Consider the following 16,653-nt stretch of genomic DNA (forward strand, 5'->3'; position numbering starts at 1 on the left):
GTTCGTTGTCACCAATGTTATTGAATATGGTGCGCCGTCACCAATGTTCTTGTTGGATAACGTGCGCCGCTCGCGCGTGTCTACTACTGTGAATCTTCTTTGCCTATTTCTACCGCCCTATCCTGGCTATTTATCACGTCATGTATTGAATATGGAGCCCACCTTCATAATCTTGCTTACGCTGCCCATCGCACTTGTCTCGGGCTTCGATCGGGCGCGAACACAAATATTTTAATTAATCTCGGGCCGGGTCGGATTCAAGCACTTTTCTGTCGGTTGAGGGCCAGGCTCGAACAGAAAAAACCGGCCCGAGCCATGCTCTAGTGTGTGTCTGTCTTTGTCGGACTGTGTGGGTGTGTATGTGTCTGTGAGAGAGTGTAAGCTTAACATTTATTCATTTGTATAACCTTGCAATGCCTGACATCAGTTTGTGACTGTCAGTGTGAGTGTGTGTGTGTGATTAAAGGGTAAATGTCAAAACTATAGTGTGTACTGATTGTATTTGTTTGTCTTTCTATGACCAGTTCAAAGATGAAGAGACCTCCATCTCCAGTGCCCAGCTGTGTGTCTTTGAAGAGTGATGGGTCCATGTTTAGACCTGTAAACTTCAGCAGTGGACCAGCACACTCTAAACCACAGTAAGCTGTGTGTGTGTGTGTGTGTGTGTGTGTGTGTGTGTGTGTGTGTGTGTGTGTGTGTGTGTGTGTGTGTGTGTGTGTGTGTGTCTGTGTCTGTGTCTGTGTGTCTGTGTCTGTGTCTGTGTCTGTGTGTCTTTATGTGTGTGTATGTGTGTGTGTTTGTTTGTGTGTGTGTGTGTGTGTGTGTGTGTGTGTGTGTGTGTGTGTGTGTGTTTGTGTGTGTATGTGTGTGTTTGTCTGTGTGTCTGGTTGTGTGTGTGTGTGTCTGTGTCTGTGTCTGTGTGTCTGTGTCTGTGTGTCTGTGTCTGTGTGTGTGTCTGTGCTGGGTCTGTGTCTGTGTCTGTGTCTGTGTCTGTGTCTGTGTCTGTGTCTGTGTCTGTGTCTGTGTCTGTGTCTGTGTCTGTGTCTGTGTCTGTGTCTGTGTCTGTGTCTATTTCTGTGTCTCTGTCTGTGTCTGTGTCTGTGTGTCTGTCTCTGTCTCTGTCTTTGTCTGTGTGTCTTTAGGTTGTGTGTGTGTGTGTGTGTGTGTGTGTGTGTGTGTGTGTGTTTGTGTTTGTGTTTGTGTGTTTGTGTCTGTCTTTGTCTGACTGTGTGGGTGTGTATGTGTTTGTGAGAGAGTGTAAGCTTAACATTTATTTATTTGTATAACCTTGCAATGCCTGACATCAGTTTGTGACTGCCAGTGTGGGTGTGTGTGTGTGTGATTAAAGGGTAAATGTCAAAACTATAGTCTGTACTGACTATATTTGTGTGTCTTTCTATGACCAGTTCAGAGATGCAGAGACCTCCATCTCCAGTGCCCAGCTGTGTGTCTTTGAAGAGTGATGGGTCCATGTTTAGACCTGTCAACTTCAGCAGAGGACCATCACACTCTAAACCACGGTAAGCTGTGTGTGTGTGTGTGTGTGTGTGTGTGTGTGTGTGTGTGTGTGTGTGTGTGTGTGTGTGTGTGTGTGTGTGTGTGTGTGTGTGTGTGTGTGTGTCTGTGTCTGTGTCTTTGTCTGTGTCTGTGTCTGTGTCTGTGTCTGTGTCTGTGTCTGTGTCTGTCTCTGTCTCTGTGTCTCTGTCTCTGTCTCTGTGTCTGTCTTTGTCTGTCTTTATGTGTGTGTGTGTGTGTGTGTGTGTGTGTGTGTGTGTGTGTGTGTGTGTGTGTGTGTGTGTGTGTGTGTGTGTGTGTGTGTGTGTTTGTGTCTGTCTTTGTCTGACTGTGTGGGTGTGTATGTGTTTGTGAGAGAGTGTAAGCTTAACATTTATTTATTTGTATAACCTTGCAATGCCTGACATCAGTTTGTGACTGCCAGTGTGAGTGTGTGTGTGTGTGTGTGTGTGTGATTAAAGGGTAAATGTCAAAACTATAGTCTGTACTGACTATATTTGTGTGTCTTTCAATGACCAGTTCAGAGATGCAGAGACCTCCATCTCCAGTGCCCAGCTGTGTGTCTTTGAAGAGTGATGGGTCCATGTTTAGACATGTCAACTTCAGCAGAGGACCATCACACTGTAAACCACGGTAAGCTGTGTGTGTGTGTGTGTGTGTGTGTGTGTGTGTGTGTGTGTGTGTGTGTGTGTGTGTGTGTGTGTCTGTCTGTCTGTCTGAGAGTGTGTTTTTGCATGAGCCTCCTTTTCCCTCTCTTGTCCTCTTCTTTTTCCTTCATCCTAGCTACTATTGTCATCTGTTTTGTTGTATGTGTGTGAAACAGCAGAAATACTCTGGTGTTTGTACACGGTACAGTCTTGGAAGCACACATATCTGCTCGGACTGAGCCATAAACAATCCAGTCTATCAACATGTTGCTCTTGGAGCACAGAAGGTGTAATATGATTGGCTGAATAGTATAATTAAAAGTAGTAATGACCCTTACATATGATGAAATTAAGTAATTAAGTTTGTGTAATTAAAGTATCTGAATGTTCTGTTTTTGTAGGGTTTGGAGGGCTGATCTGACCCAGGATCAGTTCATGTGTGGAGTTGATGACTCCTTCACCTGTGGACACAAACAAACAAGTGAGTAGCAAAAATGATAGCCACATTAATGGAACCCATGGGCGTCAATTAGCAGTAATGTGTTGTAATAATGCAAACACATCTGCAATGTTGGAAGGGGCTTATAAACTAATATTTTAAATATTTTAAGTATCGTCAACATTATATTGTGTTTACTAATCAATGGCAAGCAATATTATTATTGATCTTACACATGATACTAATCAATTTCTTTGTTCATGTTTTTTCATGATTATACAGCTGAAGTCCTGAGGAGAGTTATAGGGAAGCATAAAGCCAGTCTGAAGAAGAGATTTGATAATATATCTGAAGGCATCATCAAACCAGGAGCTGAGACACCCCTCAATGATATCTACACAGAGCTCTACATCACTGAGGGAGAGAGTGAAGGGGTGAATAAGGAACATGAGATTTGGCAGGTAGAATCAGCATCCAGAGTGCACACCACAGGAGACACACCTATCAACTGCAATGACATCTTCAAGCCCTTACCTGGACAGGAGAAGCACATCAGAACTGTGATGACCAAAGGTGTTGCTGGCATTGGAAAAACAGTCTCAGTGCAGAAGTTCATTCTTGATTGGATAGATGGGGTAGCCAATCAGAACGTAGACTTTATATTTCCCCTTCCTTTCCGTGAGCTGAATTTGGTCGAGAGTGATCAGTATAGTCTCCACAAGCTTCTGCTAGATTTTCATCCTGAACTGAAGGAGCTGAAAGATGTTGAAGAATTCAAAGACTGTCAGGTTGTGTTCATCTTTGATGGTTTGGATGAGAGTCGATTACCTCTGAATTTCAACCAGAACATGATATCTGATTTAAAACAAACATCTTCAGTGGATGTTCTGATGACAAGCCTCATTCAAGGAGGTCTGATTCCCTCTGCACATGTCTGGATAACCTCACGACCAGCAGCAGCCAGTCAAATTCCTGCTCAGTGCATCGATCAGGTGACGGAAGTACGAGGGTTCAATGACCCACAGAAGGAAGAGTACTTCAGGAAGAGAATTAGTGATGAGAGTCAGGCCGGCAGAATCATCTCACACATTAAGGCATCCAGGAGTCTCCTCATCATGTGCCACATCCCAGTTTTCTGTTGGATTGCAGCCACTGTACTTCAGCAGATGCTGGACAAGACTAAATACATTCCAAAAACTCTGACTGAGATGTTCGTACACTTCTTACTCATTCAGACCAGAAGGAAGGATCAGAAGTATCAGAGTGGAACTGAGACAGATAGAGAGAATCTTCTAAAATCTCAGAAAGAGATTTTACTGAAGCTTGGAGAACTGGCTTTCGAGAATCTAGAAAATGGCAATCTGATGTTTTATGAGGAAGATCTGAAGAAGTGTGGCATTGATGTCAGTGAAGCCTCAGTGTACTCTGGCATGTGCACTGAAATCTTCAAGGAAGAATCTGTGTTTCACCAGAGGAAAGTCTACTGCTTTGTGCATCTGAGCATCCAGGAGTTTCTGGCAGCTGTTTTTGTGTTTCACTCTTATGTGACTAAGAACCTCAAGGCCCTGAAATCCCTCCTCAGTGAAGAACATGAACCCAGTCCATCTGTTTTATCATCTCTTCAATCAATGCTGGGCTTACAATCTAACGACCATCTACATGTGTTACTTAAGAGTGCAGTGGATGAGGCTTTGAAGAGCAGGAATGGACACCTGGATCTTTTCCTTCGCTTCCTTATGGGCATCTCTCTGGAGAGCAATCAGAGACTTTTGAATGGTCTACTGAACCACAAACACAGCAGCTCAAAGAGTGTCAAGGAAACATGTCAATACATTAAGGAGCTCAACAGGGAAGATCTCTCCCCTGAACGATGCATCAATCTTTTCCACTGCTTATTTGAAATGAACGATCATTCCATGCTCGAAGAAATAAAAAAATATCTGGAGTCACCGAAAAACATCAATCAGAATTTGTCTCCTGCTCACTGTTCAGCACTGGCCCACATGCTTCTGATGTCTGAGGAGGTGCTGGATGAGTTTGACCTGAAGAAATACAACACATCAAATGAGGGACGCAGGAGACTGCTCCCTGCTCTGAGATGCTACAGAAAGGGACGGTCAGTTTCTAATGTATACGGATAGACTTCTTATATGTAAACAACTTATTTTTAATTGAATTCTTGACAAAAAGTGAACTTGTGTTGGTAAGATTATGTTCATCAGGTCTGTGAATGACTGATTCATAGTTTGTTTAGTCACTGCTATCTACTGCTGACGTACAGTATGATACATCTAAATATACCAGCAGATGCATACATGTGTCAAAGTCAAGAGATAGGAGATTAATATTCCATTTTCACTGCAGCACTTTGGTTGATAACTTGGAATAAAATTACACTTTACATTATTACATTGCCACTTACAGTTTCACTTTTAAGGGCTGGTTAAATCTGCCCCCTGATAACAGGTTTTCACATACAGAGTGGTTAAGTGTCTAGACTGGTGTGGATTACTTGGATTGATCTGCTTATCTCGTTATGTCCAGTGAGACCTACTGTAAAAAAAAGTATGCAGGTGTAAGTATCTGGAGAAGAGTGTCTATGTGATGAATGGTGTTATACCATGGTAATTAACAGGGTAGGAAACATAATAAGTGTCAGACAGTTCCTACAAGGAAATATACTTCATTCTTGCCAATATTAAATCAATTCGATGTTTAGAACACTCAACAATTACATGACAAGGGAGTATTCGAAGAGAGCTTACAACATTGGTTTGTTGGATTTAATGTGACTGCCGGTATAAACCACAACCTGTCCTGATCTTCTATCTGATTACAGATTCAGTGTCAGATCATTTTTTTGGTTGAACAGATACAGATACAGATAATGACAAATCTGTACACCTCTAGTGTGTATAGTGTGCACATGAACTGTGTACTGGCATGATAGGGGTTGACCCCATTTGTGTATTAGTATGCCATTACTGTCATGTCAAATGTAAAAGTGCATTTAGAATTCTAAGGGAAAACTCAACAGCACCCCAACTGGAAATTGTAGTTGCCTCCACCCCTTCCATTGATTTTTTTGTACACTTTGTCAACAGCATCACCTATTTATAATTTCAAAGTCATATTTTGTCTTTCATCCTTCCAACTCCTCAAATGGAGGATGATAGATTTATGGGAAATGATGCATTTTAAGTTTAGTCAGGACCACTCTCATCTTGGCACAGCAAAAAGCAGCTCACCATTTAGTAGAATGTGATTCTCCCAGAGTGAGCAGAGGTATTGGAAATTATTGCCTCCACCCATTCATTATATTCATTCATCAGGTCACCTTAAGAGGTCAGGTAAGAGTAATATTTTGTTATAATATTTTGCAGACTTGCTGAATGCACACTCACAGATAAGTCCTGTGGAATTGTGGCTACTGTTCTACAGTCACCAAACTCCCTGACAGAGCTGGACCTGTGTAACAATGACCTGGGAGACTATGGAATTCAACTTCTCTCTAACGGACTGTCTAGTCCCAACTGCAAACTGCAGATATTAAGGTTGGTGTTATACATGTCTTTATTGTCCTTAAGTTTTCATGATCAGTAATATAGATCTTTACTATGGTTTATACTATTATTTTGAGCATGCTTTCGGTGCAGACGCAAGTGGCAGCCTTTTCAAGTAGCTCTGTTGTTGCGTGTCTTTTTAGCGTTTGTCCTGTTTACACTTTGCTTTTCAAAGGCACTGTGTAGATACACATATTAATCAACTGCAACAGGGCAGTCAGAACTTTGTTTAAACGATGGATCAGCTGATCGGTCGAGGAATCATGCTGGCAAAGTTTACCCCATACCGGAAGAGCTGGTGAGACCTTACCGTAGAACAAGAGCTGGTGCGTTGGTGAAGCCTAGGCACCTGGAGAAGCGGTGGAGGTTCAAATCAGCTATGCCTTCGTGTGTGATGGGGAATGTAAACTTGCTGGCCAACAACACAGATGAATTGGCAGCATTGGAGATAGGCTAGGCATTGACGATAACGCCAAACCGGTTTGGGGAGTCTTATCCAAGCCGCCATTGACAAAAAGAACTGGGGATCTTCAGTGGAGGATCCTACATGGGGCTATTGCGGTTAATTAGTGACAATTGTCAATTCTGTGATGGGAGAGAGAATATCTACCACTGCTTCATGAACTGTATCGGGCTTTCCCCTTTATTTTGTATACTAAGCCTCCTGTTGTTTTCAAGGGGAACAATGTTCACGAAGCAAGGTTCGATACTTGGGTTCTCATACAATCAGAGGCAGAGGTCAAAGTGTGAACCTCTTATTTGTATTGTTTAACAGGCCAAACTAGCCATCTCCATTAGCCGCAGAAACAAGGTGATGTACAATACAGGAGATGACCTAAAAGCAGTTTTCAAGAATTTAGTTAAATCGAGAATTAGCATTTTTTTTGTATTTCTATAAGGCCATGAGTGCAATTGATATCTTCAAAGATAAATGGTATTGTGATGGTGGGCTTTGCGTGGTGAACGAGGACAAAGTTTTCTTTGCTCCTTTTTTGAACTCTGACTTGTGTTTTCGTTTTTTTGTGCTTGTGCTGCTTTCTTTACTTGTGTGTGTGTGTGTGTGTGTGTGTGTGTGTGTGTGTGTGTGTGTGTGTATGGGGGGTGGTGGTGGTGAAATAATCTGTCTGTGGTACCTTGTAACTGTTGTACAATAAGAAAGTTTGTTCAAAATAAAAACATCTCTCTCTCTCTCTCTCTTTCTCTCTCTCTCTTAGGCTTTCTGATTGTCTCATCTCAGAGAAGGGTTGTATTTGTCTGGCTTTAGCTCTTTCTTCAAACCCCTCCCACCTAAAAGAGCTGGATCTGAGCTACAATTATCCCGGTGAAACAGGACTGAAGCTGTTATCTGTTAGACTGAATGATCCTGTCTGTAAACTGGAGAAGCTTAAGTAAGCGTAGAAAGAAATCCCACTGTTGCACTTTTCTGCATTATTCATGTGAGATCAAATCAGTTTCTTCATACCTAGGGTAGTGATGTATTTTCAAAGATTTAAATAGCTTCTTTATCAACTTAGATATAGGTCACTTCTTTGATACAGCGTCCAAAATTGCAAATATTAATTTAAACTGTCCCTTTTGCAAAGTGGTCCAGATAAATTATCTCAGGATAAGAGGTCAGGCAGGGAAGGAGGCAGGCAGGTAAGTGGAATCCAGAAGTCCAAATAAATGATATGGTAGCAAAGGGACTGGTAAATGAATAGGCAGTTGGTAAAGGTAAAAACTAGTCCCAATTAGGGTTGGGTACCGAGAACCGGTACCAATACGGCACCGGTTCCATACAACCGATACCTACCCGGACCGAAATGCAACGCAGATTTCGGTGCTTCCTTTCGGTGCCTGAGCAGATCATTTTTTTTTTTTTTTTTTTTTTTAATTAAAATTTTTATAATTTAACAAAACTAGCGATAGCTAACGAGAAGTAACGTTAGTGGCGTAGATCTTTCTGAGTACGATCTGTATACTTTTTTGTGTTGATAACAGATTTCGTGGGGCACATATAAAACTGCTCCATCTCCCAATATAGACTCTCGCCTGTGTCGCTCACGCTGCATTCCGTATGGGACTAGTGGAAACGGGATTTGTGTTGAGGAGTTGCCATGGTAATGGGTTGACTTGCGTGTGGTTTCGGTTTCAAGATAAGTGTGGTTGTTCTAAGCAGAAGTTGGATACGCTTTATTAAACGGAGAGCTACCGTCTCATCCAAAGATATTCTTTCTCAATGTGAGTTCTTAAGAGAGCACTAACTTGGACGCTACAATAACATTGCAACAGTCTGACAGCGAAGAGCAGGCAGCCTTGCACAGAGCAAGCACAAACAGAGCTAGCCATCAATATAACGGAGAAAATGTCGAAAGGTAAACGATCAAAAGTGTGGCTGTATTTCGCACAAAAAGATTCAAACAACGCGACGTGCAGCATATGCAACAACAAAATTGCGTGTAAATGGGGGAGAGAACTCAAGAGGCCCTGAAGCTAAACTTTTAAAGGGGCAGTACACATTCACGAAACCAGTGGGTTTAAATAAATGCAAACTAATTCATATTTGTTTTACTCTGAAGGCAAACATGCTCATATTTCTGCAAAAGTATTACTGAAGTGTGAAGTGTGTGTACAGAGTTTGTTATGTATTTATTTATATTTATTTAAGTATACTGTAAACAGTTGTTATAAGTTAATATATTGTTCATTGTTTGAAGTTAAAAGGTTTGAAGCCAAGTGTTTTGTATTTATTTTTATTTATAGTATACCTCAAACAGTTAATATATTGTTAAATTTAAAGAAAACTATTTGCCTTGGCAATAAATAAGCCTAATGTCTTTAATTAAAAAAAACAAAAAAAGTATCGGTTCTGGCACCGTTTAGGCACCGGTATCGTTTTAAAAGTATCGGTTATGTACCGGTATCGGAAAAAACCCAAACGATACCCATCCCTAGTCCCAATTAGGCAAGTAATAGGCAAAATAGACATAAAGAACTATATTTACTCTTCATCTTCCTGATTCCTTTGTTCCTTTGTCCTTGTTTCTCTGGTGTCAAAGGTCAAGGTCTATCTTAACCCTTCCTTCACATAATTAAACTAGGACCATTGCTCTTATGGCCATTTGAATTAGATTTATCAGATTTATCCTCTAACAGTAATAAATATTCATCTTTCTTTAAATTATCATTTAGTTCATCTAGTAACTATTAACTATTCAAAAGAAAAAAATGCCAGATCTATCTGTTTTAAAAGAGTATATGTGTGACCGTGTGTTTCTGTTACAGAACTGACCATGCTTCAGTAAGCAGAGCTCGTCCACGTTTGCTGAGATGTAAGTCTTAATGGTTAATTCACTAACTGCATGAATTGGGATCATTCCAACAGATCGGTGCTGTGTGTTCAGTCTGTAGTCTGTCAATGGATGTGTGTGTGTGTTTTTGTGTGTGTGTGTGTGTGTGTGTGTGTGTGTGTGTGTGTGTGTGTGTGTCTGTCTGTCTGTCTGTCTGTCTGTCTGTCTGTCTGTCTGTCTGTCTGTCTGTCTGTCTGTCTGTCTGTCTGTCTGTCTGTCTGTGTCTGTCTGTCTGTCTGTCTGTCTGTCTGTCTGTCAGGGTCACAGCAATTAATGAGCCCAAGGCTTTCATCTCCAATATCAAATAATTTGGGAAGTGTTCAGCTCTTAAGATATCTAGAAAGTAAGATTAAGATGTTAACAAAACATCTTCAACACTCCTCAGAGGACAGTAAGGGTTGGGGATACATCCATATGCGCTATTTGTGAAAGCACAGATAATGTGATGTAAATAGATTTCTTCTACCCAAAATCATTCATTGGTGTAAAAGACGGTCAGCTCTATGACTTCACATCAGTGCATCAACTATGAGTTACTATATTTTTCAGATCAATTCATATCATTATTGTCACCGACTTCAGGCGACTCAGAGACCTGAATGGATAGAGTCTATTGGAAACAGCCAGTACAGGGGGAAACAGGGGAAATAACGGGGAGAACACAAAAGCAAAACCGGCAAATAACTCTCAGAGTCCATAGGCACAAAGCTCAGTAGACATAACCAAACAAAAATCTCAAGAGGTAACACATCCAGGGGTGCAAACTCGTCACCTTTGGCAAAATTTGGCGTTTTTGATCCAAAAAAGGGGGGTCCTCCAAGTATTCTGCGAACGCAAGCCGTCATGAATCTTTTTTTCAAGCTTGTTCGTTTGGCCAACAAATGTTGTCATGACAGGAACGTTTTTGCTTTTGAGTCTTAGGGTCTGTTTGAAATGGAAGGTAACTGCCTTGATGCTGTAATAGACATGTGTATTACAAAACATGTCTTTCGTATTTTCGCTATTTTCAAAAAACATTTCTTTCGAGCGGTAGTAGTACAGTGTCTATTTCACTGGATGTAACTGTGTGTGTGTGTGTGTGTGTGTGTGTGTGTGTGTGTGTGTGTGTGTGTGTGTGTGTGTGTGTGTGTGTGTGTGTGTGTGTGTGTGTGTGTGTGTGTGTGTTATTGTGTTTATTGGTGTATTGTGTTTGAAACGTGTAGAAGTGTGTGTGTGTGTGTGTGTGTGTGTGTGTGTGTGTGTGTGTGTGTGTGTGTGTGTGTGTGTCTTGATTTGCTGTGTTTGGAATATGTAGAGGTATTATTTTTGTGTTTGTATTTCACTTTGTATTTGTGTGCTGTGTTTGTAGTGTGACGTTGTGTATGATTGTGTGTATGTTTGTAATGTATTGTGTGAATTGGCGTGCTGTGTTTGAAATATGGTGTGGTGTTGATATATTTCTTTCCTTGCACTTTTTTCTGGCGGGAGCTGCTGTAGAAGTTTTTTGCTGATATTCCCGCCATGTTGTTTCAACTGAAATCGGTGTAATGTTGTGTTATCACCACTAGATGGTGCGGGCAGTGTCCCTTAATGTGGCTAATAGGTCAAAGTAAAAAATAAATTGAGTATCATGGTGCTAAGAGGCAAATATGTAATGTCCTCGTATGAGGTCGCAGGGTCTCAAGAGGGTATGTGTGCTGTGTTTTGGAATATATCGTCACAGACTTCAGGCGACTCAGAGACCTGAATGAATTGAGTTTATTGGAAACAGCCATTACAGGGGGACACAGGGGAAATGAAGGGGAGAACACAAAAGCAAAACCGGCAAATAACTCTCAGAGTCCATAGGCACAAAGCTCAGTAGACAAAACAAAACAAAAATCTCAAGAGGTAACACATCCAGGGGTGCAAACTCGTCACCTTTGGCAAAATTTGGCGTTTTTAATCCAAAAAAAGGGGGGTCCTCCAAGTATTCTGCGAACGCAAGCCGTCATGAATCTTTTTTTCAAGCTTGTTCGTTTGGCCAACAAATGTTGTCATGACAGGAACGTTTTTGCTTTTGAGTCTTAGGGTCTGTTTGAAATGGAAGGTAACTGCCTTGATGCTGTAATAGACATGTGTATTACAAAACATGTCTTTCGTATTTTCGGTTTTTTCAAAAAACATTTATTTCGAGCGGTAGTAGTACAGTGTCTATTTCTCTGTAACCTTTGAAGCGTGAAAACGCAGAAGAATGCACATTAACATAAAAGACACGCCGCCAGCGGAGTTTAGCTGCTAATACGAATTATTGTGCTATGTTTGGATGGGAAAATGATGTGTGTGTGTGTGTACTGGATGTAACTGTGTGTGTGTGTGTGTGTGTGTGTGTGTGTGTGTGTGTGTGTGTGTGTGTGTGTGTGTCTGTGTGTGTGTGTGTGTGTGTGTGTGTGTGTGTGTGTGTGTGTGTGTGTCTGTGTGTGTGTGTGTGTGTGTGTGTGTGTGTGTGTCTGTGTGTGTCTGTGTGTGTGTGTGTGTGTGTGTGTGTGTGTGTGTGTGTGTGTGTGTGAGTCTTGATTTGCTGTGTTTGGAATATGTAGAGGTATTATTTTTGTGTTTGTATTTCTCTTTTTGTAGTGTGAAGTTGTGTGTATTGGTGTGCTTTGTTTGAAATATGTAGTGGTGTGTTTGTGTGCTGTGTTTTGGAATGTGTTGTTCTGTCTGTTTGTGCGCATGTTTTTAATGTAGTGTGTTGGTGCGTGTGTACCTCTGTGTGTGTGGGCCTCTGTGTGTCTGTGTGTGTGTGTGTGTATTGGTGCATGTGTGATTTTGTGATTGTGTGTATTGATGTGTTGTGTTTGAATGTGTAGTAGTGTGAGTGATTGTGTGTTTGATCGTGGGTATTGGTGTATTGTGTTTGGAACGTGTATTTTTGTGTATGTGTTTTTAATGTAGTGTGTGTACTGGTGTGCTGTGATTGGAAAATGTAGTGGTATGTGTGTTTGTGTCTTTATGTATGGGTGTGCTATGCTTGTAATGTGTAGTTGTGTGTGCTTTGGCGTGTAGTTGTAATATTGTGTGTGTGTGTGTGTGTGTGTGTGTGTGTGTGTGTGTGTGTGTGCGCGTGCGTGCGTGCGTGTGTCTGTATGTGATTTTGTGTATTGGTGTGTTGTTTTTTTGAATGTGAAGAAGTGTGTGTGTGTGTGTGTGTGTGTGTGTGTGTGTGTGTGTGTGTGTGTGTGTGTGTGTGTGTGTGTGTGTGTAGGTGTGATTTTTTTGTGTTGGTCTGATGTGTTTGGAATGTGTCATTGTGTTTTTTTGTGTGTGTGTCTGTATTTGTGTGTATTGGTGTGCTCTGTTTAGAATAAGAAATAGAGTGTGTGTGTGTGTGTGTGTGTGTGTGTGTGTGTGTGTGTGTGTGTGTGTGTGTGTGTGTGTGTGCGTGAGTCAGCAGCAGCTGTCACTCCCCATAGTCTGATGATGTTGTTCCTCCTCTCTCCTCTCTTCTTGTCTGCAGATGCCTGTGAGCTCACACTGGACCCAAACACAGCAGGCAGACATCTCTCTCTCTCTGAGGGGAACAGAAAGGTGACACGTGTGAAAAAGGAGCAGCCGTATCCTGACCACCCAGAGAGATTTGACAGGTCTCAGGTGTTGTGTAGAGAGGGTCTGTCTGGACGCTGCTACTGGGAGGTTGAGTGGAGTAAGTATGGGGCTGAGATAGCTGTGGCGTATAAAAGCATCCAGAGGAAAGGGATGAGTTGTGACAGCATGCTGGGATGTAATGACAAGTCCTGGAGTCTGTTCTGCTCTCCTGACAGTTACTCTGCTTGCCACAATAATGAACGCACTGCCATACCTGCCCCCTCCTCCCGCTCCAGAAGAGTAGGAGTGTACCTGGACTGGCCTGCTGGCACTCTGTCCTTCTACAGCGTCTCCTCTGACACACTCACCCACCTGCACACGTTCCACTCCACATTCACTGAGCCCCTCTATCCTGGGTTTTATGTTTATTATGACTCCTCAGTGTCCCTGTGCCAGATCACATGACCTCCCCATGCTGCAGGAACACAGGAGTCACCCACTCCTATTCATACACATGTGTGATGCTGTGATGCTATGTAAATAGTGATATGTGTATTCTGTTTATACACCACTGCTTTGATGATACTATGCAAATGGTGATATCACATTTTTGTATATTTTGTGCATTTACTGAATTGAATATGTTGGTAATAGGAATTGTTCAGCAATCATATGACGTATGCTGCTCTCCTTGAGGTGTAGTTATTTGGTGCATTTGTTTGAAAGTGATACTCTGGTCTGGGGTCTGTGTGTGTGTGTGTGTGTGTGTGTTTGGCATAGTTATTGTGGAATGTGTGTATGTGTGTGTTCGGGAATAGTTATTGTGTGTTTGGCATAGTTATTGTGGAATGTGTGTGTGTGTGTGTCGGGAATAGTTATTGTGTATTATTGTACATCACCACATAACATTCTGAGCTGGTTTAACTTGGCTGGTGTGTGTAGAAGTAGATGGGTGCACACATATTGTAGTGAGATGGTGAGAAGGTGCTGGTATGGTGAGAAGGAAGCTTTGACTTCTCCATCATCCTCAGATGTGTGAGGCCTGTTATATTTGTGCTGCCTGTATTTAGGGACATCTGTCCCAAGCTATTGTAGTGCTTTTGCATATTCAGCTGTGAGATAAAGTTATATTATAAGTCTGTTTGTTTATTTTGTTTATCTGTTTTTTGCACATGGATACTCTAAACCCCCTGGTGGTGGGTGAATACATTGCAAGTCACTGAAGCCTTGTCTCAATGCTGCCTTTTTGTGCCTAAACACCCTTGACATTTAACCCTTCAAAAGTGTGTGTGATAGGCATAGCTATTGTGTAATGTGTGTGTGTGTGTGTGTGTGTGTGTCTGTGTCTGTGTCTGTGTCTGTGTCTGTGTCTGTGTCTGTGTCTGTGTCTGTGTCTGTGTCTGTGTCTGTGTGTGAGTGTGAGTGTGAGTGTGAGTGTGAGTGTGAGTGTGAGTGTGAGTGTGAGTGTGAGTGTGAGTGTGAGTGTGAGTGTGAGTGTGAGTGTGAGTGTGAGTGTGAGTGTGTCTGTCTGTCTGTCTGTCTGTCTGTCTGTCTGTCTGTCTGTCTGTCTGTGTGTGTGTGTGTGTGTGTGTGTGTGTGTGTGTGTGTGTGTGTGTGTAGTTATTGTGTAATGTGTGTGTGGCTCCTGACCTCTGTGTATCAGTTGTTCTGCACATGTAGACTGGTGAAAATGAAGAGAGGTAAGACAGAACCTCACAGCAGTGTAGAGTGATGTTCTGGACACACTGAAGAGTCGAGTAGATCACATCATGTTCTGCACACTGGACAATACCAACAAGCTATTTTTTCCTGAAATGAAATGTCTAAATAAATATGTTTAGAGAATAAATCATGGGAGTGGCTACACTGTGATGGATGTGTTTTCATAATTTGAGTTGATAAAAAGTCAAAACAGAGAATATTGAATTGTTAGTTTTCCATGTGTCAATTTAAAATGCATAAATGACGTGGCCATCACATGCATTGCAGTAGTATAGTAAGTAAGGTTACATCTTCACACAATGCATCACTGTAGCATGCAGGTATATGAGTGAGGGCAGATGTGAGTTTGTCTCCAGAGTGACTCTTCAGGCAGGTGATGGAATGAAATGTGTTTATTTCACGTTTAGATGGAAAGCTGCTCCTGTGCTCTGTGGCTTCTCACAGATCATCTTCATCTAGTCAGAGAGATGCCATCTCTTCAGACATGACCTTGGACAAAATACACCTCTCATACGAGCTTTATTCAGCATAATTTCCATTTTATTATGAAAGACTGATTGTATGTTTTTGTTGTCCTTGTATGCAGCAAAGGATGTGTTGGCAGTCATTTTGATAGGCTCTTTGCAAAATCAACATTCTCTCTACTCGCTCTCTATTAGATAAAGTGTGAGGATCAATGTGAATTAATTACACAGAAATATAAATAAACTACACAAATGTCTTCAGACACAAACTACATGAGGGCCTTAAAAATGACATTCATTTTCAAATAGAGAAAAAGAAAAACATGATCATAGAGATGCTGCAGGTGACAGACTATCCAGCAGTTTGACTGTGTTTGGGTACATTTACAGATAAAGTTTTACACAAACAACAAAGAAAACTGTTCATTTTACAATCTTAAACGCAGTCATTATCATAATCATCATTGTTATGCTTCATAGATTCTATTCAACTCTCTCCAAATTGTACAAAGAAAAAACAAGGTTGTTTTATTTTCTCAATGAATGTCAGCAGAAGAAACTCCTTTGATCAGTCTGCTGAATGGCTCAAGTCCAGTGAGTAACGTGTAGTTCAGGCTGTTCTCTGTCCACAGACACACCTGTTTATGTCACACTTTCATCAACTGCTCCATCATTCATCAAAGATTCACTGTACTGAGACTCGTATTGTTCTGCTGAACTGTGTGTGTAAATGTATACGTGTGTGTTTGTGTGTAGTATCAGTTTGATAGGCCACATAATATTTTTAAGCCAGGCTTCTCTGTCTGGGTTTGATCCTCAGGTACAGCTGTGATAGAGAAAGAGAGAGAGATGAGCTCCATTATAAGCAGTGATACTGTAACACAGTAATATCTTCACAATGATATCTACAGCAGTGTTTCCCAAACTGTATAAAGTCTCCAGCTATGTACCACCCCACTCCCCATGCTGTCGCAGGTGCATCCTCTATAGTAGGCCTTCTACTAGTAGTAGCGTTTCGTGTCTCTCTGGACCGGGGATTAACTCTTTTTAGCCATTTATTAATTTCTGTGCAGCAAGAGCTTCCGCTTCTCTACACAGGGCATACGCGAGTGGAATTCTGTTGTTGCAGCTAGGGAGTTGTGCCTGTGTTTTGACTTACCTACCTGCACCTATTTATATATATCGTTGAACACTACAATGTCTACATGAGTGTATTTTTGGCATTGCGACTCGGCTATTCAGACTATTTGAGATGTCATGTCTATTTATAGGTCAGTTTGAAAATGTAATGGGCTGACTTTAAAAATGCGAATCACATTGTTTTTCCCCTACGTTCCTTTGCGTACCTCTGGGGGTACCAGACCCCAGTTTGGGAAACACTGCTCTTCGCCAATCACACACACAGACAGACAGAGAGACTGACCCCCAGCA

At 41.6% G+C, this 16,653-nt stretch overlaps 1 protein-coding gene across 1 annotated transcript; it reads left to right on the forward strand.

The window, feature by feature from the left end:
- Positions 1–531: 531 nt before the first annotated feature.
- LOC308367622 (NACHT, LRR and PYD domains-containing protein 3-like) lies at positions 532–13,501 on the forward strand (the record flags this gene model as incomplete). The annotated part of the gene is made up of 9 exons (XM_080841593.1): positions 532–638; positions 1,407–1,520; positions 2,035–2,148; positions 2,564–2,643; positions 2,884–4,717; positions 5,985–6,155; positions 7,379–7,552; positions 7,748–7,802; positions 12,977–13,501. The coding sequence occupies 9 exons, from the start codon at positions 532–534 to the stop codon at positions 13,499–13,501; spliced, it is 3,174 nt and encodes a 1,057-aa protein (XP_080697719.1).
- Positions 13,502–16,653: the final 3,152 nt, after the last annotated feature.

This window comes from Sprattus sprattus (genome assembly GCF_963457725.1).
Source record: "Sprattus sprattus genome assembly, chromosome: 1".
Classification (NCBI taxonomy): Eukaryota; Metazoa; Chordata; class Actinopteri; order Clupeiformes; family Clupeidae; genus Sprattus; species Sprattus sprattus.